Below are 24,109 nucleotides of genomic sequence, written 5' to 3'. Positions count from 1 at the left end.
AGTTTGACAACCTTGTGCATGGACCTGTAAGTGGAGGACAGAAAAAAGACAAAAGACAGACAAAGGTGAAACCCAAGACAACATGATGCTTGCTAATCATCAAAAAATACTAAACCCGTTTGAGTTGTCTTGCATACAGTCGTAGCCATCAGTCTATGTGGATATGAGGGACAAAAAACAGAGAAAGTTAAACAGAACACCTGATACTTGCCCATTACATAATATTGGTTCTCGGCTGAAACCTGTTACATTGATTATTATAAATTTTACTATTTTTTTATGCTGAACGATATGAAAAACGAAGCGGTGGGCTAGTTTGACTTTGCAACAGATTAATGAAGCTGCTATTTTAGGTCTCGTGAAATTTACGCCAGAAATGTCTTTCGACACCAGTACGATTAGAGGCATATTTATGCATTTACGGCAAGCCTCTTTAACATCCAAACCAGGATTAGCGATATTGAAAATTCAGTTCAAGGTAGCAAATTAGTATCCTTCTTCACACAATCTTAAGTTGTTTCTATAATTAATTTAGTATCTTTTAGGAATTTAATTTATCAAATTAATTCCTGATACAAAAATAAATTAATTTTTTGACATCAGTTATTCAAAATTAAATAATAAAAAGATATGGCATAAGTATTATAATAGCACTACTTTCCTGGTAGCAATACAATACAAAAGTACAAAAACAACATAAGCCAATATTGTGCTTTGCAGGACTAGAGTTACGAAAAAAGCATGCCCTGGTCATTTTTATGTGAACAGATCTCTGTCAGCAAATGGTCAAGGCATTCACGACGCTATGACGAAAAATAAACCAATAAAACTAAGAGACTACAGTGTAGAGACCTCCCCTTGTACCCTCATACCGGAAGCTCAGTTTTGTTGTTGCACTGAAAGAAAATGGCTGCCTCGAGCTTTTTGCACAGATACTGAATCAAGTTTACTGTAAATCTACTGTCTGTCGCCGATGGTGCTGAGCATCTCAGTCCGGCATGGCACACACATGGTAAATTGCTATTTTCGTTGAAACTCGTTGGCTGCATCTTGGATTTGACTGCTGACTTGTAACTTTCGGTTGGGGAAGGTGGTCTGTGCTTTGCAAAACCTGCTAGATGGCCAGAAATACAGTAAAGATTATATTTTGCTGATCTCTGATACTATTTCATATGGAATCAGCATGTGAATCTAATTAATCTCACATGTTTTATGCAATATATTTATCGATTATGATAATTGATATTTCCATAAATACTTAAACGTTAGAAATATTGTTTTTTGCCTTCAGTGCTATTGAAAGTTTTGAAGGTTCAATAACCATGATCTTACGAACTTAGACTATCTGACTATCTATTTCGTGAATGTAATTGTTTTTATTTAATTGGTAATATATTACTGTAGGTATGACTTTTTTAAAGAAATAGGGCTTCTCTTTGTCACGAAGGAGGCGGAGCGTCTGCGTTTGATTCACATAGTCGTTAGAAGTCTGAGACATCTTGTATTCTTTTTCATGTTATTTAAAGTGATAGACATGATCTCCCAAAAAGGCCAGTGTAAAAATGTAAATTTATGAGAAGGAAATGCTTCTTCTAATCTTCCGTTTTGCCTAATGCCAGATATCCGCGAATCTTAGAACAGTATTATCCAGGCTTCCTGCGGTGCAGCTATACTGTAGGTCCAAACTACACCGTCATAAATAGTGCATGGATCATCATAGAACTGCATTTTTTTTCAGAGTGGTATCTTTTGTCCTTTCTGTAATATTTATGATCTTAAAAAAGTACTTAAAGTTCAGCAAAGTATCTAAGAAGTCCAACATACAATAGTTTAAAAATATTACATGTGAGTATGTTTCCATGGGCATTTGAATTGCTTTTTTTTTTGGTATCCCAAAAAATAGAACTGTTTGTGAGTAATTGTGAGGATACTACTCTACTGCCATTCTATGCTTGCAAGTCTAAGCTTGCAATACCACAGAGAGGTTACTGCCATGACAGTGTAATTTAGCAGTGAAATTATTATTTAGTTAAGCTCAGTTGGCCAAAATAGGTAGGTAGTGTACTTTTCCCCACCTGATTTGGCAGATATTATAAACTTCGTGATTTCTGGAAGCTTCAAATATTTGGTTACTCTTTAAATATATGCGATTTAAAAAACCTGATATATAAGCCGAAGAAATGTAAACCAGAACAACAGGCTTCTGCCAAGCCAAGCACCTTAGTGTCCGAACAGACCTAAGTCCAAGAGTCAGTTTGTTTGAGTGTATGGGTTTTCATTGTTTTTCTGAATTTCCTTTTCTGCCAAAAATTGCACCTGTTCCACATTAAAGTCTTGCTAATGTTTGTTCAGACATGTGTCACCTGTGATTTTTTTTGTCAGTGTGACCATATTATTAAAAGATTCCTTAATTTCACGTTTTTTCCAAGTGTAGATCAAAGCAAGAATGAATTTTTTTAAATGTATAAATCACATTTATATTTCTGAACTGACATTGACCATTTAGCATTTTCATCACTGAAGTGAAAAATCAATTAATAGCTTGTTTAAAGGTTAATCTGGTGGTTTGCAGACCCTTCTTAGAGCTAATTTAGAATTATCTTTTATTTCATGTGTAAAAGACTAGAAGAATAGCTCATCTTGGACTGTGACATTGGCGTGGGTAAATTTATAAACAACCATGATAGGGAGTGCAGGACATTTACCCAGAATCCCTTACCAAGATCCAGCCCACTCTCCAAACCAGCAATAAAAAACTGAGCAGGTTGGATTTAAGATTTTAACTAAATCTGATATATAGAATGGCAGTAAATTTGTAATATTATGCATTATTTATTAATGGGAAAACTCAATAATCATCCAAACAATGTCAGGTAGTAGGAACTAGGCCCACGTGGCAAGTCATGTTGCCAAAGTGCAGTGTGTGTGTCCAGCCTTATTTATGATACAGGGGCCTATTCCCTCACACTGTGTAATGGTGCATTTGCTTCATCAATTTTTGGCAGTTGTCTTTAATCATGTAATACTTGTAACGGAAGAATATAGGCAAAGAAGAAGAGAAGCTTGGAAATTGTGTCAGAAGAAGAAAAGGATGCGAGAGCATAAAGTCTTCAAAGAATAATAAGATGCCAGGGGAGGATACAATTACGGGGGAACTAATTAAGTGTGCTGGAGAAAAGAAATGACAAGGAGGATCTACACACTGATTAGGAGAATCTGGGAGGAAGAAAAGATGCCAGAAGAGTGGAGATGTGCCCTTATCTGTCCGATACATAAGAAGGGGAGCAAACTGAAATGCGAAAACATCACAGGTATATCCCTGTTGTCAGTAGTGTAAAAGATCTTAGTTACAGGGATCACCAGGAGACTGGCTACAAGGACTGAAGAGGTCATTGGGGATTACCAATGTGGATTCAGAGGCAACCGCTCTACAGTGGACCAGATGTTTACATTACGGATAATATTAGAGAAGTGTTACGAGTATGGTATAGACGTTTATCATTTATATATTGATTTTAAGACAGCATATGACAGTGGGAGTAGAAAAGGATTGTGGAAAAGTATGAGACAGTTTGGTATTCCAGATAAGTTAATAAAGCTGGTCAAAATGACCACGGAGGAGAGCACTGCAAAGGTTAGTGTTCAGGATAGTATCTCGGAAACCTTCAAGATAGAGAGGGGAGTCCGACAAGGTGACCCCTTGTAACCGATATAACCCTAGAGAAGGCAATAAGAGGGCTAGAAACTAACCCTGATGGGGATATTTATAATAGGCTCTCCCAATATCTTGCCTTTGCTGATGATGTGGCCCTAATAGCACGAAGCGTTAATGCTTTGCGGAAGGCATTTATAGAATTTGAGGCAGGAGCCAAAGGACTAGGTTTACTGGTGAATGAAAAAAAGATCCACTACATGAGGACTTCTCGAGATCCAAGACAACCAATGGATCTAAAAGTAGGACAGCACTCTTTCCGAGCCGTGAATGAGTTTTTAAGTATTTAGGAGCGATTATCACGGCAGACAATAAGATCAGCAGGGAGGTGAGCGCCAGACTGGCAGTCTGCAATAAGAGCTATGGGGCATTATATAGCCAACTCAAGAAGGTTCTGTACCAAACTGTTTATTAGACCTGTGGTCACATATGGTGCAGAAACATGGACCCTAACTAAAGCTGACGAACGCCATCTAAACACCTGGGAGAGGAAAGTTCTGAGAAAGATATATGGGCCTGTAAGGATAAGAGAAACATGGAGAATAAGAACAATGAACTGAGGAGACTGTACCTGGACCAAGATCTGGCTGCTACAATTAAGGCAGGACGACTACAATGGCTTGGGCACATCCAAAGGACGGAGTGGGGTAGAGGCCCCCGAAGAGCTATAGAGCGACACCCAGGAGGAAAAGAGGCCGAGATTGAAATGGCTGGAAGATATGGAGGCAGATATAAGAGAGTTGGGTGTGAGGAGATGGAGGATTAAAGCAGCAGATCGGACACAATGGTGTCCAATGGTGACTGTATTTGCGGAGGTCCTTCAAGGTCCATAGAGCCATGGAGTAAGTAATACTTCTAACGGAGGTGTCACTTGTTAGTTTGGGAAAGACAAAAACTCTGGCAGACATGGAGTCAAAGAGAATCAATCAACTTAAAGCCAGTTGGATGAATCGACTGTGAAGAAATGGCAAAACTGGAGAATTGACCAGAGGTTTTCAGTTACTGGTTTTCTAACTTCTTTTTAACCAAATTAAATTCCGATCACTACATTATTTTGAAACGTCTAGTCGCCCATGCTCCCTGTAAGCAACTCCATTGTTTCATAAAAAGGATCTTGGATTTTTAAATAAAATCATGACAAAATAAGAAAGTTTTTTTCACTAAATTTCTGTGGCACAACAGCAGAAACATTTCACTATACTTTTCTTGTGATTTTATCATTCACCTTTTGGTACTGCTGTCCTCAGAATGGAAAATTTTCACATTTATTTTGGTCATTTTGGTATGGTGCAATTACTACAAGTATAGAATGAATTAATTTCTGAAGTGGCTGTGTAAAAAAAAATTAAATCAAAATACAAAATGATTTACATTTTTTGTTTATTCTAAATTAACAGCAACTAACATAGCTCTTGTGCGACAAAGCTATATCTCAAGTAGTGTGAGCACAACATCAATGCAAAACTGATTTTGTAGGACCCTGTGCTTTACCTCATTCTTTGTAGTAAAACATTTTAACAAGCTTTTCAGTATCACTGCCCCCGTTTCTGTTTACTGATGCTGTTTTAACAGGATTTCAACTGGGTTAGTTCAGTTCAGTAAGGTTGTAGCTTATTTAACAGGAGTCAGAAATGAAAATGTCATTAGTATTTTATTGTAATTTCAGAATTTACCTCAATGCTGTGCAGTGTTTACCAGTAAAGGTACATTTGCATGAATGTAATGAATATTAATCATCGCTATTTGATTTTACAGGGGTTGAAGAAGAGACCCAAGGGGATAAACTAGCTGGACTCATGTTAGTCACCTCTTCTGTTATTCAGACACATTCTCTTTTGAAGCCACAATGGTGAGAGACTTTAATCTTTTTTATTGTATTCAATCTAAAGATGTTTATGTTTTTTAATCTGTCCTTAATAACTTTTTGTCACTGATGATCATATGAAGTGTACCACAAAGTGTTAAAAGGAATTATTTAAGTTAATATGCTACATTTTTGCGTCTTATATAAATTTTATACCTCCATTTTTCAGTGTGCTCACCATTCTGAATGTAATGGATTAATTTCTTTGGAGAAGCTTGTTTTCAACATGAAACATTCAGTCCTAGAGGTCTGATATTTATCAAAACAAATTAAAAAAAATAAAGGAACAAACCATTTCATAGTGATGAATGCTCTGTAACAATTTAGAACCTACTAAGATTGTATTTTTTGAATACCCAACTTTTTTTCAGCAACAAGTTTTGGAATATGCATTGGACAGGGCAGAGGTAAGAAATTGGAATCTAAAAATTGGTTAAAAAAATCTCTGAATGATAATCTGTACGGATTATGTGATGAGAGTAAGTTTAGGATGATGTTGGAGAATACTAGCTTTTCTAGAGTCATATAATTTTCCTGTGTGCATGTTTAAGACAGTGGTTTTAAGAAATAACTTATGTGATAACACAAATAGGGTACTTCTGGCAGACCAAACTGAAACAACAGGACAAAGTAACTTAAGTGTTAACCAGTGCAAACATGGGTAAACAAACATTGCTAGTGTTGCTCATCTTCACAAGTCTTTAAACCAAATTGTGGTAAATGACAAGTGCCTGTTTGCATAAATAAAACTTCTGCTGAGGATCATCTAAGAGGCATTGTATTAATTCTAGCTCACACCCCTATAGACTTTTCATTATAAAGATCCATCCCATTTAGCACTGTGTGTGGGAAAACAGTCTAGCCCTAAAACAGAACACAACAGCATGATTTTGTAAGCAGCAGTGGAAAGTCCAGGTGACATGCGCTACTTTAAATATTTGTGCTTCTTTGCAGTACATTGTGGAAAGTGCACAACAGCGTCCAATCAAAAGGAGAAGCTCCTCAAGTGGAAGGTGAGGTGTGATTCCAACTTAGAGTTCCTCTGTGCACGTTTAAAATGTTCGAGCCTAAATCCTACTGCATTTCATTTTGCCGCAGGAAGTCTTTGTATCAGAAGCTGTACGACCTGTACATGGAGGAGTGTGAAAAAGAGCCAGAAATTAAGGTAAGAGAAGTGTTAATAACTGAAATGAAATCCTGAACAAAAAATGTCTTTCAACAAAAATGCACTGGCCATGTTGGAATATATTTGACAACTCCATACAGAGCTGTTTATTTTCTTTTCTGATTTCATTTAGTCGGTTTGGCGCTGTATTAGTAAAATAGTAGTCCCTTACTGTGAAAATGACTCAAAGAAAAACATTACTTTCACTTGAAGGAACCCTTGTTTTAGTCAATAGCCATAGTGAACTAAATACTGGAGTAAAATGGCAAAAGCATTTAGTGATTTCCTTTTGACAGCAATTAGAGCCAAGAGCTGTGTGTTTTGCTAGTTTCACCATACTCAAGGCTCATATTATATTTTACTCTTTAAAAAGGATTGTAGCTTGTCTGATTAAGTTAGTGGGACATTCCATGCCTGTTTGTAAATAGGGCAAAAGGAGAAGTACACCGCCCAAATTACTTGAGAGAAAGTGCAGAATTCCAGATTTTCAAGGGCACAAATGGGGTAATATTCAGATTTTAGCCTTTAGTCGGAGCATTCTTGTAAATCTGAACGTCTTGTAAAAAGAGCATTTATTTTAATGTAAATTATATTTAAAATGTAACTTTTATGTAAATATTTGATAAACAATACCAAAAGCTTCAGCAGCAGAAACAGTTTGCATCTTGGATTTTCTGTTTAGAATGACATCCGATACAGACAGTTGTCTTCCAGATTTCTTTTAATTCTCTATTACAGGTGTATTTGTATTTGTGTTTTGCAGAAGCTGAGGAGAAATGTCAATCTACTGGAAAAGCTGGTGATGCAAGAGTCTCTGTCCTGTCTTGTTGTCAATCTGTATCCTGGAAACGATGGCTATTCATTGATGCTCAGGGGAAAAAATGGTTCTGGTAAACTATATTTCTCTCTGTCCACTTAGAAAACATGCAAGACAGTCATAATTTCTAAGTTTCTTATTTTTTTAGGAATTGTGAGTGGCCTTTCCTTTGAATGTTTCAAGTGAGGTTTTGTTTCAATGCAGTTTTTGTATACTGGATTATTCCACTAAGAGTAAGAATATTTTCATTACTGCTAGAAGAACAGTTTCAAGTCAGTGTTCCTTGGTCCTCTTTACCTGTTCTCTTCAATTCCGTTTAAAATTTGATGTTATAAGATATAGCTTTCTATGCAGTAGCTTGCTAGATCTTGCTTGTAGTATTGGTTTATGTAGCAAGAGAAATCTGTTGTATGTTGTGGTATAGAAATTTAAATTTTTGAACTGGAGGCTATGCTATGGAGTCTTTTAGAAAGAACGAATGCATGCTCTAATCAACAGCCTTGTGGGTTACAGGAAGAAGATTAGGTGTTAATCAGTCTGTTTTTTGGAGTTGGAACTAAGTATTCATGTGATGCCTGTGATATGCTGAAATCCAAGAGCCTGATTCTCAGGAATTACTGAATAAAGGACCCTTGTGTTTCAGATTCAGAAACCATCCGGTTACCTTATGAAGAAGGGGAACTACTGGAGTATCTTGATGCAGAGGAGCTGCCCCCAATTCTTGTTGACCTCTTGGAGAAGTCACAGGTAGGCACCCCCTGTGTTTTCATAGCTGAGCCACATTTATTCTGCGGTTGTAGTTGGTTGCTTTGGAGTTTTAACATATGTTAATATATTTTTTTACTTTAAATGTTTTAATTAACAAAGACCATGATTTTGATGTTGTATCTATAAAAAATGCATTTAATTTGGCAATGGTCGATTTATCAAACATCATGATGTCAGTAACATCATATTTATGTGACTGTACACGTAACATGATCTTTTGCTCACAGTTTTTATTCTTGAACAGGTTAATATATTCCACTGTGGGTGCGTCATTGCTGAGATCAGGGATTATCGGCAGTCTGGCTACACAAAAATGCCAATCTATCAAAGCCGACATATTTTGCTACGGCCAACAATGCAGGTAATTAATATTTCTTTTCAGGAGATGATTTATCGTTAAATGGAAAATACTCCAACTCAGTTTAGTGATTATCACAGGCTGTTGTATGAAGACTTTATCCATGATTCTAAAACCTTTATCCATGATCTTTTTAAAAGTGTGACTTCTGTGTAGTCACATTACAAGATTTTTGTCCCCACCTGTAGTCTATATCTGTTATTGTTGTGTATGCAGTGCATTGGATGTGGCTTGTGTAGTTAATGCAGTAACTTTAGTATTCAGCATTAAATGGGGTTTAGAAATGAATGATTAGTTTTGGGTGATAGATCACTGGCAGAAGCTATATATATAACAGCTGTACCCTGGGTAATAGTACCAATTAAATTTGGATTAAAATAATAATAACCTATAACTTCAAGATGGACATTAAAATATTAAGGTGGATTTCTTATGATTCAGATTTCCTTTCTGGAAACTGATACCAGTTCTAAAATCTGGACTATGAGAGAGATCACAGCAATATGTACATTGATGAAACAGAATCACTTTGAAAATTCATCACAACAACATAACACAACAGTATAATCTAGAAAAAAAGACTCCTACATACTGTATACCTCCAAATTAGGCACTATGTAAATAGTTAAGTAAAACAACCAAATACAGAGCGAGGTAATAAATTGCTTGATCGTACCATTAAAGCAACCAGAAAAAAATAATATCAAAACTGTATAATAACATTGAAGATATGAAAAAAGATTCATCAAAATATATTAAAATAAAGTGACAAAAAAATGATTAAACAATTTCTGCAGAACAGTGGAAGACCATATGTAGATTTTAACAAAGTTCCATCAGTTCACAAGTTTGGAGAAATTTCTGTTGGAAAAATTACTCGTTTTTTATCAGTCCTAGAACTCAAGCAAAACAAAAAGGAAGCAGTTCACAATGTTGGAGGTTATGTGGAGAACAAGTAGCAACTCATTCACACATATTCTGGTCATGCCCGGAAATACAACAATATTGAAAATTCATACATTTTGCACTTACTAATATAGTAAACCTAGACATACCATTTGAATTCTCTGTAAAGTTTTTGGGAAATTTTCTTTTTTATTCTTGGAATTAAAGGACAGATATATACTAGGAATTCTAGTAAGAAAACTATCACGAGAAAATGGTTTATTGAAGATCCCCAATACCGGCACAGTGGATCAATGTTGTGAAGGAGATTTATATAATGTAAAAGATCACCTTTTCTCTTAGGTTACAAGCAGAAAGGTTGCTAAGCAAATACTGGCAAGCCTGGATTGGGTTTGTTCTGTGAAAGAGGATGAAACCGTGTTTTGTGTAGATTGTTGGTTATTTGTTGTGTTTTTGCTGATTACATTTCTACATATAACATCCCATCCATGCTGGCATAATGTAAATAATTATATTTAAAAAATAATACAATAATAAATGAAAGGTGAAAGTTGAAAAATATTTTACTTTGTACTGTATATGTTATATTTGTAAATTCTTTCATCATTAAAAAAGAAACGAATGATTAGAGAGGCAACTCCTTATCAATATTGGTCATTAATAGTTTTTGCCAGTTTTTATCCCCTGCCCATTACTGCCATTGAAACATACCCATAGCACATTCCAGACATGACTTTTGTGTATTTTATTTAGGCAATTTCACTCCCAGCAACAATGTAACCCCTCTGTATAACCACAGTAATACATTGAACTGTGGAATATTGTATCTACTATCTTATGATTATTAGGTATATTCTCTCTCATAAGATATTTACTATTTACATTTAAAAAATCAAGATCTGACTGTGTTATCTTCTCAGACACTGATTTGCGATGTCCACGCCATGACAAGTGATAACCACAAATGGACACAGGTGAGAAAAAGTTTTGAACGAAGATGCACAGTATAAATTTGCCCAGCCCACACTCACATGCCAGTCAGTATGTAAAGTCTATAACTCTTTTTATACAAGAAACAGCTTGAAGTACCTGATATCTCTTATTCCATGCACGTAATGGACAGATGAAGTTGCCCATATATAGCATTCCTCCTATAAGATCTTGGCTACTGCAGTTTATGGTCACAAATCACAGGTTGGTCACAGACAAGTCTCAAGGATAATATCACCAAAAATTAAAGGGTTAGTAGACTGCAGTATATTGAAATCTCTGATAATATACACATACCATATACAACTTCAAGTAGGGAAAATGTTAGAATTGACTAGCATAAAAATGGCTGTATTTAGGATTATTCTGAATACCTCTAGGTAATTTAAAATTATTGTGCTGTTGATTGGGTAGACAGCATGACTTTATCCTTTGAAGTCTTGCTCGTTTTGTGCTGATACTCAGACTCATCTGTGAGTTAGCATAGTTATCGAAGCACAGAAGCTAGACTGACAATGCTTTCTGTTTGCAGGATGACAAGCTCCTATTGGAAAGCCATCTGATTTTGGCCACTGCAGAGCCCCTGTGCTTGGATCCCTCCATCTCTGTGACATGTACAGTGAACCGGCTGCTGTACAACAAGCAGAAGATGAATACCCGCTCGATGAAACGGTGAGAGGAGAAACGTTATTGGTTATGATGCTGTCTGTAATGATTCCAACTGTAATGAAGACAGCGGAGCTGAAGAGGTTTTATTTCTGAGTTATATGTCTAGCAATTGCCAGTATTGCAAATGCTATTTATTATACTCGTTTTCTACCGTATTGAAAAATGTGTATAATTTTGTGCTATTCTTTGAGAGTGGTTGTAGTGTCTGTACAGTTTAGTGTATCCAATATCTCTCATAGTGCAGCCTTGTTTTTTGCAGTGTACGTGCTTCAGCAGTGAATGAGGGTAATGTTACTAATGTGTTTCTTCAGTAATGTAGTTTAGTTGATTGTTAATTGATGATTAATGTTAAGTATCTGACTGGGTGTTTGTCAATACTGTGTTTCTATCTTCTTAATATAAGCTACCCCTGACATTTGACCACCACATCTGATTTAGCTACTTTTTTTATTTTTTCAGGTGTTTTAAGAGATATTCTAGGCCAGCTCTAAACAGACAGCAAGAAATGGCCCATTTCCCCACACCCCCACAGCTGAGACTGTTGGATTATTTGCAAAAAAGAAAGGAAAGGAAACCAGCGCCCCCTATTGACCTGAAAATCTCCAAAGCTGGAAACGTAAGCAGTTTCAAAATGACACATTCCCAGCCCAGAACAATATTGCCGTTTCGTGTTAAGTAATCCTGGGTTTATGTGTATTTTCCTGTCTTCCCTCTGGCAGTGTGTTGACATGTGGAAACAGAGCAACTTCCAGCTGAGTGCTCCATCTGAAGTTGACGTAAGTCCTCCGGTTTTGGTCTAGTCTTGTTAGTTTTAAATTCCGTGCTCCTGGCTGTTCTTTAACCTCTTACAAGGTTGATTTAATTTTATTACATTTAAGGTAAGTTCATTTAAACATAAAGAGAACCCCCAGTCCTACAAGTTAGATAGATCATTATTATATTAACAAGTACTTAAGATCAATTGAGATCAATGAAGTAGGTGATTTGTTAAATTAAGTCATTTCAAGATCATTGGGGACCAAAATTACCCTTTATCCCTCAGGAGCCGTACACTTTAATTTGATCAAATGACGTGTTTGCTTGATGAAAAACTGACCAGTATTCTCAAACTCCCGGAATCAATGGTTTTTAAAACCAGTGGGATTGGGAATCGCCATGACCAGGTTTGAGACTCCTGACACAGGAGGATACATCAGTGTTAACAACTGCAAGTATTGGGCAGAAAAGCATTAATCCTCCCAAATTGAAACTGACCTCGGATACAAAGCTGGACAGTTCAAACTTTCTCTACAGATTGTTCAGGTCCGTCGACAGCGGGAGATTGAAAATGATTTGCCCCCAACATTGGCAGTCCCCGCTTCTGCGTGGATGATAAAAAAAGTAGCAGTTTTAATTGGGATAGACTTCACTTTTCCCTTCACATAGGCTGACGTTACAGACAAAATGTACATATGAACAATAAGGATAGGGATCAATAAGGAAGCAGAGAAACTTCCATAGTTCTGTCATAAAGACGAAATGAATGACAACTCAGTTGGAGAAGGTGTGAAGATGAAAATGAAGTTAAAGTGCCGAATGTAAGGCTGTCCACTCATTATATTTTCATATTCAAGATAGTAGTTCAGCCTGCCTGTAATCACAGTTTGTTCTGTGTGGATAATCAATGATAACGAGTCATTAGGGATTACTCAGAATACCTTAAGGTTCTGATTTCCTGTATAGCCTATACAACAGTTATCCTCTCATTGTTAGCGCTTTAGTTTTTTAGTCTTATTGATAGGAATTGGTGGACCGCAAATGATGGTCCTATCAGTTCCTCCATGCTCTAGTCTACCTACTCAGTCAGGATTAAGGCAGGTATTTACTTCATACATCCACGATTGTCTTTCTATATTAGCAACGAACAATCAAGGCACCAAAATTCTTCTATACTTTCTTCTTGTGTGAACCCTTGGACCCCCTTCAGTGCTCCCACTGTGACCTTAAATGGCTACATCAAGATAAAGACACTTTCACAAAATTTATGAGGTGCAGGATAAGTGGAAAATCCCTTACTCAGTGACTAAATTAAGTGCGTTTTTGGCAGAAGAAACTGCTTCTGTACCGTGTGCTGAATATTAAAATGTCACTAAATGATTAAAGGTGTAATTAAGCAAAAAATAAGCGAATATTTTTGGATACCTAATATCGGCCTCCTGTTAACTATTCCTGCATTTTCTTTTCTTGTCAGGCAGAATGATGTACATTTTAAATATTATTAGTAATAAAAAAATGTCTTTAGGAAACTGGAGGAATTCATGGACAATAGTGTGGGCCAGTATGTGATTTTTTTTGTTTTAGGTGGAGAAATACGCAGTTGTGGAGAAATCAATCAAGCTTGAGGACTCTCAACCTACTGTCTGGCCAGCACATGTAAGTATTATTATGCAGTACATAAGTATTATTATTGACTTAATAATCGCAGAGCACAAAGTGTATGCTGTCTACTATATATATATATAAATTCATATGTGAAGGCTTCATATTTTGACATAAAGATTTCATGCAGTGGTTTTTTTTTGCAGGAACTTAAGGATGATTACATTTTTGAATGTGAAGTGAGCAATCAGGTTGAGAAGACAAAACTCACTATCTATCAGTCTGTGGGTGACCCTCTCATATATGGAAAGATTCAGACAGCCAAGGATTCCAGGAGTGAGGACGAAGGGAGTGGTCTGCATCTTAGTCATCCTCCGTAAGTGTGTGAGAGTGTGCGAGTGCACACGTGCGTGAGAATATCTTTAGGTTGGACACCTTACAGGGTCAGTCAGCAAAAAGACCAACTCTGCTTGCATTGATTTAATGAGACAGACTCTTAATAGATGACAGACACCTTTACATCTTTGACCTTCCCCGACTAGGTACCTTTTTTTAACTTTGTACTTTGACTATATACATATATATATTGTTCTTTGGCTATATACTTTGACTTTAGAAGTGTGGTTTCATGACACTTGGCCATCACCTTCAGAATGTACTGACTCTACTTGGAGGGATTTTGTAATTGAACTGCCATAAAATACCATTTACCTGCTTGTGCCTGAAGCCTGAAATACTGCATTTATTTTTAATAATCCATACGTCTTATGGACGTTTTGGATGAGATTTGTAAAGTACTGAAATAAAAAAAAATTAGAAGGATGCAAGTTATACGCAGAACCTAAGGCTGTTTAAAGAAAGAAGTGAAGTTTATAATTTTAATGATGCCAGAGAAGAATTACTGGGTGTATTTTTTTATTCACAACAGACAGTAAAATGAAAATCTATCAAACCAAAGGTTATTTTTCAGTACTTGGAACTGTTTTACATGTGCTTTTTTCTTTCCTTCTTAGGTTCCTAATTGGCTCAAGAACAGATGCTGAAAGGTAAGATTATTTTAAATGAATTTGTTGAGTGTGTTTTTATTTAGTATAGTGTCCTTAGAGATGCATTGCCAAAGACTGAGTTCACAAGTACAAGTACATTATGAGAATTGGTGGCAGCTTGCTTGGAATGATTTAATTTAGTACAACGATGGACGTCTGCCAACTGTTTTAAAGTTGACATATCTTAGTTGTATAGGAGGTCCTAGGCTGTGACCAGTAAACCACCACAATCGAATAGGGCCTTGGGTCCATCATTCTGCATCCAGAGTTTCACGTCTGTCAGAGTGGTTGCTCAGTGCCATTAGTTGAAGAAGGAACTGAGGTATAGGGGGCAGATGGCTGTGTTAATATGAGTAATAGAAGATATATTGTGATCAATAAGAAGGCATGCAACTTTGGTCATCACATATCCACCGAATGTATCAGTTATGTTAAAAATGTGACTACACAAGAATAGTAAAGACTAAAAGTTTAGCTTTGATATAAAGGCTGAGAGTGATGGGGCTTCTTGGGAGTGATTCTTTCTCAGTTACAGGGACTCTTTAGGTGAGTACTGTAACTTCTGTGTTTGTTTTAAGAATTTTGTGGATTTTAAGCTCCTGAGACTTGGAGAGTATATCCATGGTTTCTAAGTGGTTATATGTTCACTCAAGGGGGATAGAACTTATAGAGCTTTATATAGTAGGAAATTAGGAAACCTTTAAAATTGTATATACTACTTGGAGTCAGTGTAGAGATGGCAATACTGTGATTATATGGTCATATTTTTTAGTTAGGATCCTAGCAATGGCTCTGGAAGTACAAACTGGGCACTATTTGGACTATCCAACAGTAGATCATTGTAGTAATCTAATTTGGATGTAATGAAGACATGTTTTATGTTCCTGCTGTATATAATCATTCACATTCATTGCAGGTTTGTTAACCAGTACAAAGATGTTTATGAGAAAGATGTCAAGTGTCCTGTGAAGATGTCTCATAATTCGGTGGGCATTGGAAACCAAAGTCAGCTTTCTCCTGGGAAGGAAATGGAGGTGAGAGTGTGTTCAGAGTATATGTACCCAATTCAGAACACCAGAATAGTCATTATTACTGAGTAAGTTAAAATTTGGTGCAAATTTAGTGAAAGCAATTCAGCATTAGTAAGTAAGCATTCTTTTAATTGAATGGTGGAAAGGTTGAGTGGTTGCCTTTCACTTGTATGTTCTTATGTTTTGTCTTACTTTTCCTTTTTCTTAGATGTTTTTTTTTTGTAATTGTCACTTGCATTTTTGAATGTCCTTCCAGTTGGTGTACAGCCTCTAGTAATTTATTGCTGATGTGTCTGTTTTTTACAGCAGGCTGATGGAATTTCTCCATTGGTTCAGTCCTCTGTGTTGGGAAAAGGCGTGAAACACAGACCCCCTCCCATCAAACTGCCGTCATGTTCAGGCAGCAGCTCCTCAGGTAACACCATAGTTAATAATAATAATTAATAACGATTGCTTACACTTATATTGCACTTTTCTGGACACTCCACTCAAAGCGCTTTACAGGTAACGGGGACTCCCCTCCACCACCACCAATGTGTAGCATCCACCTGGATGGCAGCCATAGTGCGCCAGAACGCTCACCACGCATCAGCTATCATTGGAGAGGAGAGAACAGAGTAATGAAGCCAATTCATAGATGGGGATTATTAGGAGGCCATGGTTGATAAGGGCCAATGGACAGGGCCAGGACACTGGGGTTACACCCCTATTATTTTCGAGAACCACCCTGGGATTTTTAATGACCACAGAGAGTCAGGACCTTGGTTTTATGTCTCATCCGAAGGACGGTGCCTTTTAAATCCCCTTCACTATACTGGGACATTAGGACCCACATAGACTGCAGGGTGAGCGCCCCCAGCTGGCCCCACTAACACCTCTTCCAGCAGCAACCTTAGTTTTTCCTAGTTTTTCCTTTTTCCTATCCAGGTACTGACCAGGCTCACACCTGCTGAGCTTCAGTGGGTTGCCAGTTGTGAGCTGCAAGGTGATATGGCTGCTGGCATATAGTTCCAAGGCTGTACTTCCTGTAGACTGCAGAAGCCAGTGTGTGGTCAACTTGCGCCTTGAAACATGTGCAACAAAAAAGCACTCTTGCTGCCTTAGTATAAGCACACAGTCTATGTGTAACTGAAACATATTTAAGAAAATGGTTATCTAGGATTTTAAATGTTATATTGTGCTTTTATTTATTAAAATATATTTTATATATCACAATATATTTATGTATACTGCCTAGCTATATAATACAGGTAAAACATTAACATGTTTAGAATCATACAGTGTGATCTATGAGCAATAAGATATCAAGTATAAATGTCTTTGTTTTCAGGGAGGATAGAAAAATAAGTGTGTTTTCTGACTCTTCCACAGGTAACCCTTACATCTCTCAGCCATCAAGCGGGCACATCAAATCCCCGACTCCCCCTCCCTCTAAGACCCAGTCTCTGTCCCGGAAACACTCCCTGGAGCTGAACCAAGCCAGTCTGCTGTCCCCCGCAGCCCTCTCTCCAGTCGGCTCATCACAGAGTGAGTTCACAACCCGCTGACTCCAGAGTTCCACACAGGCAGTTCTGGGCCTGATCGATACAGGAAACGTTTGAAACGGTAGCGCTTACCTCAGTACGGTCCTAACGAGCTCCAGAGGTTCCACAGCCCACTATATGTTGCGGGGTGACCTGATAGCTGCTTTCTGCCATGTCAAAAACAACACTGCTAGTGCTTTTCAAATCATGAAAAAGAATTATATCAGCAGTTGTGTATAGCAACCTCCTTGCCATGGACAAATCTGCTTTATTTCTGAGATTGTGGTCACCCTTCCTGTGTGTGACGGCTTCTGGTGACAGTAATCCAATAGCTACCGAACAAACTTTCTAAAAAAAACAACCACTGTACTGTACCAACAGCTCCTCAGTGTTTTTTTCTGAGTCTATGTGCATGATGATTCTTATTGTTATTCATATTTTTTTAAACTTCTAGGATCAGGGACTCCCAAACCGTCCACACCAACCCCCACCAACACCCCGTGCTCTACTCCACACCCTCCAGACATCCAGACCTCGACCCCTACTGTCACCCCCTCCGCAACCCCCACGCCCCAGGACTCGGCTATGACACCCCAGCCAGCCCTGCTCGCCCCCTTTGCCCAGCAGCAGATGGCTCTGAGCCAGGCCTTGCCAGTCATGACCATTCCTCTGTCCACCATGGTCACGTCCATAACTACGGGCGGCACCTCCACCTCTCAAGTGATGACCAACCCTGCCGGCCTCAACTTCATTAATGTCGTCGGCTCGGTGTGGTAAGGATCTTCCTTCTCCTCTTCTGCCCTTCTGAAAGGAATTCATCTGTTTTGACCCCTTTTTCTCCTACATCTTGAAATTGATTTACTTCGGAGCCTTTTTTAGGAAGGGTCACGTGATAAAACTCCTTCCATTGTTTATAAAACAAAATTGATTCCTAACTTTTTAACATAGGTAGGCAGTGTATTGGGCTGAAAACTATATATTTTTTGTTATCTGTATAGCTTTTTTTGATTGCCTACAGATGCAAAAGCTGAAATGTGAAATTGTATAAACAGGACTAAAAAACAATAATCTATGACGTATCATAACCCTCGCAATGTTACAGAAAAGCCTTTGCATGCTTCATCACATGGGAATCGATTTCAAAGTTAGTCTTGTAAATGTTAACAAACGTAAATTTTTGTTCTTTTGCATGCTAAATGTGTTTTATCGGGTAAACATCTTTGGTATGTTTAAGCACTTCTGGATTAATCAAGCAGCAAATAACTCAGATTTACCTTCCGTGCCACAATGCACGCTTGCATATGCAGCCGACAGCACACTGATCAAGTTCTTTTTTTCTGCTACCCCGTCTGGCTGTGTGAGAACAGTGGTCCTCAGACGTTGATGAGTGGCTCCAACTCCATGCTGGGCTGCAGCCCTGGTGCCATTACTTCTGCTGGCATCAACCTGAGCGGCATCCTGCCTCCAGGAGGGCTGGTACCAGGAGCTCTGCCAGCTGCCATGCAGTCGGCAGCCCAAGCAGGTAAGCGCCACGTTTCTGCAGACCTTCCCTGCTGCACGGTTAAGCGTTATCTTGTGGCCTAAGCTTTCGGCTGAGCAGGTGGGACTATTCTGGAAGACGCGATCATGACCCATGTGAAATCTTATCTTCTTATACCATGGGTTTGGAATCACCGGTTGTTTTAAGCCTTGGTTCAACAGCAACTGCTCCTGTACTTGCTCTGAAGAGATTGAGCGGTGTAGACACGCCTCTCGGGTGTGAACGCCTGCAGAGCAATTTGTCATTGACATCGCAAGGTCCCCAGTACTTCAGCAAGGAGTTAGCTGCAATCGGAAGAGCAGCATTGAGGAGCTGAAGCTTTTTATAGCCTTTGAACACAAACAACTCTGCGGGACCTGTACTGAAGTATACAAAATCCTCAAGGCCATCGACAAAGTCAACCCAGAAAAGGCTGGATGAGATCCATGGATCAATTAAAATCTAACTACCAAACGAGCTACATGGGCCAAATGGCCTCCCTTCATTTGCAGCCATTCTTGTATGTCCTTCACTGGCATCCCTGCAAGCCTGCAGGCGAGTCAGGAAGACTCAATGATGGGACCCAGGAAAGAAGTAGAGACATATGGGACATGGAGCTCCGCCTTCACTCTGAGCAAGCTTGGAATCTTAATTCTATGAAGCCATGAACGTATTATAGTATTAGTATAGCTATTACTATAGTATAGTAGTAGTTATGCCCATATTAAATGTGAACAATCTATCACAGACTGGAAGACCAACAGAAGCGTGGAAACAATTCAATGTTCAATAATAGTCCATCCGTATATCTGTATACAGATAATGACAGCATTAGCCTTTGATTACACTGACTCATTGTGTAATTCATAAATTACACAACTTGCTCTGTATTTGTTTTTGCTTTCTATGAAGCAAAAGAGGTGCAGTTGCCTAGAGCAAAGGTGAAGTGCTTTGCAGTTCCGATTTACCTTTTTTTCCCAAATAAGTGACCACTGGGTTTTTATTTAATTTTCACAGGTCTCCGGCCCCTGAATCTTCTCCAGGTAAGATGCAGAATTCATTTTTTTTCTAACAGTTTTTGCAACCTTCACCAAACAGATGGACATGAACAGCAGGGAGTAATACTACATAAGAAGCAGCAAAACCAAAGCATTGCTTAATTACCTTAGGTTAGAGAGCAAGTGCTACTGTTTCAGAACTCGCTAATATATGCCCACCTGTTGACCACAACTAGTTAGGTTTTCTAACAGGCTGCTACTGCTTTATTTAATTTCCTTTTATTCCAAAAAGTTAGTCATTTCATGCAGATGTGCAGTTTGGTCTGCACACATATTGATAAGTTTATAACACTTGAGTTGATGTATTATGATACTTCAGGTGGGTAGCTGCATCAGCATGCGTAGGCTGCACAAGAACAAGTAATAGGTTTATTCCATGCTGAAAAGAGAAGAAAGAAAACACAACAAAAAACGTTGTGTTTTCTTTCTTCTCTTTTCAGCATGGAATAAACCTATTACTTGTTCCTATGTATGTTGATGACCGTAAGATATATTAATTAAGAAATATGTTGGCTGTCTCCTATTGTCACAAGTTTAGACCAGAGTTAGAGGAGAGTTCAAATACAGCAACAGTTCCAAGCTGGACTGAAAACAGCTCACAGTGTACTTGTTTCGTGTGGTGGGCTGTATTCAATATTTTTGTTCTTCACAAGAAAACCATTAAGGGACCATTAAGTTGGTGATTGCTATTGCTCTTCCTACTACAGCTCAGGGACCTAGAATACTGGGTTATTGTTGCATGTCCAAAAATATTTGCTTGAGCTCTCTGCTTCTTGTGTTTGAGGAGAATTATTAAACGTTAAAGTGGAGATCTGGAAATTAATGTGAATAGCTTATGTGAACGTCTGAGCAGAAAACTACGGTAAATGCTTGGCTTAAGATCCCAGACTTATTTGTTTGGAATTCCTGGCTTATATGTGGTATAAAATGCCAAGTTTAGTTGCCATAAGAAACGCACATATACGAAACTGATACGCGTGCGTCTTGCATTTTCAACGTTTTTGCTCTTCCAATCCCAGATCCCTGCAGGGCCACTGATCTTTAATTCCCTGCAGCAGCAGCAGATCTCCCAGTTCTCCCCTCAGCAGCAGTCCAGCCAGTCAGCCACATCCAGCCCCCAGCAGCCCGGGGAACAGGTGGGCTTTCCTTTACACACAGACACGGATACCTCTTGTTAGGCTGCGTTCCACCGCAGCGGAGCTCTCTATGAAACAGCACCGAAATAGATCCAGCATAGAAATAGGTGTTTCTGACAGTAGTCATTTTTTTTTACCAATGATTGATGTACAAGGGCATCATTAAGTAATCTGTTATATCTCCACCATACAAACGCAATGAGCTCAAAAATCTTTCCACTTACTCAAGTTAGCTCAGAGGTTGGCATGCAAACAATAATTATGATATGTTTTTCTTGGAAATATTTCAGTTTATGGATCTTCGTCATATTTTTGTTTTAATTTCCCAAAGTTTTAGATTTTTTGGGGTGTTTTTTCTTTAAAATATTGTTGTGCTGAAAAAAGTGTTCAAGAGGTATGTCAGAAGTATCAAAGTTGACAAAATAATATTTGAATTATAATATTATTAATCATTTAAACAATAATGTAAAGACATTGTTACACTTAGACTGTAAAAAAAAGGTTTGGCAGTCTGGAAGAAGCCACCTAATTGTTTTGTTAAAGCCGATTCAGAGGCTTATTTCTGGAAATAATGAATTAAGATCTCAACTTCTCAGTAATTCTTGGATGTAATGAGATCTTGTTGCTTCATTGCGCAATGTATTTCTGGCTACTTGGATCTCTCCAAGTAATGATCAAGAAAGTTTAAAGTGCAATACCCACACTTATGATTAGGTCTAATTTGTACATTTAATTTCTTTACCCCCATCAGGCTACTGATCAAGGACCATCTAGTCAGGACCAAGGTCTAACGGGCCAGCAAACTGCAGTCATAAACCTTGCAGGAGTCAGTGGCTTCATGTCTCCACAGGCAGCAGGTATGAGTCAATACACTATCCTTCTACTGGCTGAGTGTTTGCAAATATCTGCCTTCTTAAATTACAAACAGCCCTTGTGTCATTGTCCATTTTCAGTATCCCTTGAATACTCTGTGACACCTGAGGTCTTCCCCTACCCTTCCCTCACTACACCCTGATCCAAGCAGCCGCCGTGCCCCCTCACATAGTTTCTCAGTGTGTTTATGGCAGTACGCAGATCAGCAAATCCTAGATCACGTGCATGTGTAAAATCATTGTCATTTCTTTTTCATGAGAAACCGACATCAGCCATGGAGTGCCAAGTGTCCAGGTGGTATCCAGCTTAGAAACAAGTTGCTAAAAAGAATTACCGTCAAGCAATGCATAAAAAAACAGGAGGCACTTTATCACTTGAGTATTCTCCCTAAAACACGGTATAACCATTGTGGTACCCCAACTGAAAAAAAAATTCTTCTTAGCATGCAGTGCTGAATCGTAGGGATCTCCTGTCTTGGCACTTCATGGTTCTATAGTTTTCTTTACTAATTTGATTAGATATTAACAGAAAAAATAGTTATGTGGATTTTTGTTTTAACATTTACAGTAGGTGAACGTTACTGACCTCCCCCTTTCTACAACACTCTCCTTGTGTTTTGATTTGTTACCCCCCCACCCCTCCTCCCATGCTCCGGATACCCCCCGAAACTCTCCTTGTTCCTCCCTGCTGTGTCCCTTACCTGCCTCATGACCCTCTTCCCCACTCGTAGTTCTGTCTCAGCTGGGCTCTGCCATGAACAGACCAGGGCAAAGCCTCCCCCAGCAGAGGCTCCAGCTCTCCTCTGCCTTGAAACAGCAGCAGCACGCGTTACAGCAGCAGCAGCACCACCAGCAACAGATACAAGTAATCCAGCAACTTCGCTATCGATTTCATCCAGTCTTATAAAATTCTAGGCTCCAAACAGGCGAGGGACAGTCCCCGGGGCCAAAAATGTAATCAGAGTTCCAAAATGAAAACTAGGTGCCGCCCATGTTTTGTTTTTATAAAGTTCTGGGACAAAAAAATGTTTGGGGAAAACATCAGGAAGGCTGATATCAAATTGGAGCACTGAATTTCCCTAACATTCAAGCCATGCCATCGTTTCTTTGTTGTTGTTTTTTTTTAACCAGCATTCAAGGAGTGCTTGTGGCACATCTTAACATACTGACAACTTCTTTTCCCCTTTCCTTTAATTTCATAAGTAAATACCATCCAATTATTTGCTTCAGAAGAAACTAGTGATCAGTTATATTGCAAAGTTCGTTTACATCATTGGCATTGGGAAAACAACAAAACACTGTTTAGCGTTTTAGAATCAAGTACATTTACAATCAAGCTGTGTTTTTGCCAGAACATGTTAAGCCATTTCTTTTACATGCATGATCTCTCTGTTTATGTTAGCTTATTTTCTCTTCTAAGCTGCAATTAAACCCGTAACAAAGGTCAAAAGCTCCCCTCCCCTGCCAAACATAATGCAAATGCTGGTTGAAGTTGCTGACTTACTGCCATCTCTGCACCCCAAAAGTACAGGCAAAGAAGCATTAGAAATGGAAAAAATACTCGTCACAGCGGAACTTCAAAAACCCGCTTAGGTACTCTTTGCAGATTTCTGTGCCACTGGTGCTGCTTGACTGTGTTCACTGTCTGAGAGTGCGGATATCTTCTCTCCACACACCTATTTAACTGCTTTGTTTGTTATGAGCCTCACCTGAGCGTACTTACTAATCCATTCATTTGCAATCATGCTTGGATTTGTCCTGCACTGAGAAGCCTGTTCTCCTACAGACGTCACCATGACACGATCCTTTTTCTTCTTCTTTTCTCTTCATATTCAGTTGCGATTCTTGCAGCACCAAATGCGCCAACAAATGGCTATGGCGGCAGCAACACAGGCAGCACACCTTCAACAACATTCAGACAGCCAACCAAAAAGTAAAAGGAAACGCAGCGGGCAAACTCGGCCAAAATCATGACGGGCCCTGCCAGGAAAATAACGCTTTCCTTGCTGCACGCGTCTTGGGTTTTTTTTTTAATCATGCAAGGGTTTTGAAAGACACTGCTGTACAGCACGATCTCAGGAAGTTGCGCATCTGTATTAGCAAATCATCATGATGTCAGAAGATTACAACGGATTTTTTAGTAGCCTTCAATTTGCTGTGAAAGAACATTACCCTCGAGGCTTAATAATCTGCACCGTGTACTTCCTTCATTGATGATTTTAATAAGGTCATTCAAGAAAAAGGCCTGAAGGGATAATACTTTCAATTTATTTGCCAAGAACCCCTGAAGGGATATTTATATTAATGAAATTGTGAC

At 38.5% G+C, this 24,109-nt stretch overlaps 1 protein-coding gene across 3 annotated transcripts; it reads left to right on the top strand.

The window, feature by feature from the left end:
- Positions 1–884: 884 nt before the first annotated feature.
- Positions 885–24,075, top strand: supt20h (SPT20 homolog, SAGA complex component). Of its 3 annotated transcripts, none has more exons than XM_088639479.1 (25): positions 885–1,012; positions 5,468–5,561; positions 5,948–5,983; positions 6,531–6,589; positions 6,675–6,741; positions 7,505–7,631; positions 8,202–8,305; positions 8,571–8,687; positions 10,511–10,564; positions 11,113–11,252; positions 11,709–11,865; positions 11,969–12,025; positions 13,590–13,661; positions 13,814–13,983; positions 14,621–14,653; positions 15,570–15,687; positions 15,991–16,099; positions 17,056–17,211; positions 17,662–17,980; positions 18,575–18,729; positions 19,744–19,769; positions 20,840–20,920; positions 21,672–21,777; positions 22,524–22,657; positions 23,629–24,075. In XM_088639479.1, the coding sequence occupies exons 2-25, from the start codon at positions 5,559–5,561 to the stop codon at positions 23,764–23,766; spliced, it is 2,538 nt and encodes an 845-aa protein (XP_088495605.1). In that variant the 5' UTR covers positions 885–1,012; positions 5,468–5,558; the 3' UTR covers positions 23,767–24,075. The 3 variants fall into 3 exon arrangements, with proteins under 3 accessions (XP_088495605.1, XP_088495604.1, XP_088495606.1); XM_088639478.1 differs by having other exon boundaries at positions 20,804–20,920; XM_088639480.1 differs by lacking the exon at positions 22,524–22,657 and having other exon boundaries at positions 20,804–20,920.
- Positions 24,076–24,109: the final 34 nt, after the last annotated feature.

This window comes from Lepisosteus platostomus, chromosome 7 (assembly GCF_059453375.1).
Source record: "Lepisosteus platostomus isolate fLepPlt1 chromosome 7, fLepPlt1.hap1, whole genome shotgun sequence".
NCBI classification, from domain to species: domain Eukaryota; kingdom Metazoa; phylum Chordata; class Actinopteri; order Semionotiformes; family Lepisosteidae; genus Lepisosteus; species Lepisosteus platostomus.
This window is presented reverse-complemented; position numbering and strand designations above follow the sequence as displayed.

What these genes read in the sequence shown, in the direction of transcription:
- supt20h (XM_088639478.1), top strand. An exon ending in CAGGGGAAAAAATGGTTCTG is followed by an intron (nt 7,632 to 8,201) that starts GTAAACTATATT and finishes CTTGTGTTTCAG; the next exon opens with ATTCAGAAACCATCCGGTTA. An exon ending in CTGCATCTTAGTCATCCTCC is followed by an intron (nt 13,984 to 14,620) that starts GTAAGTGTGTGA and finishes TTTCCTTCTTAG; the next exon opens with GTTCCTAATTGGCTCAAGAA.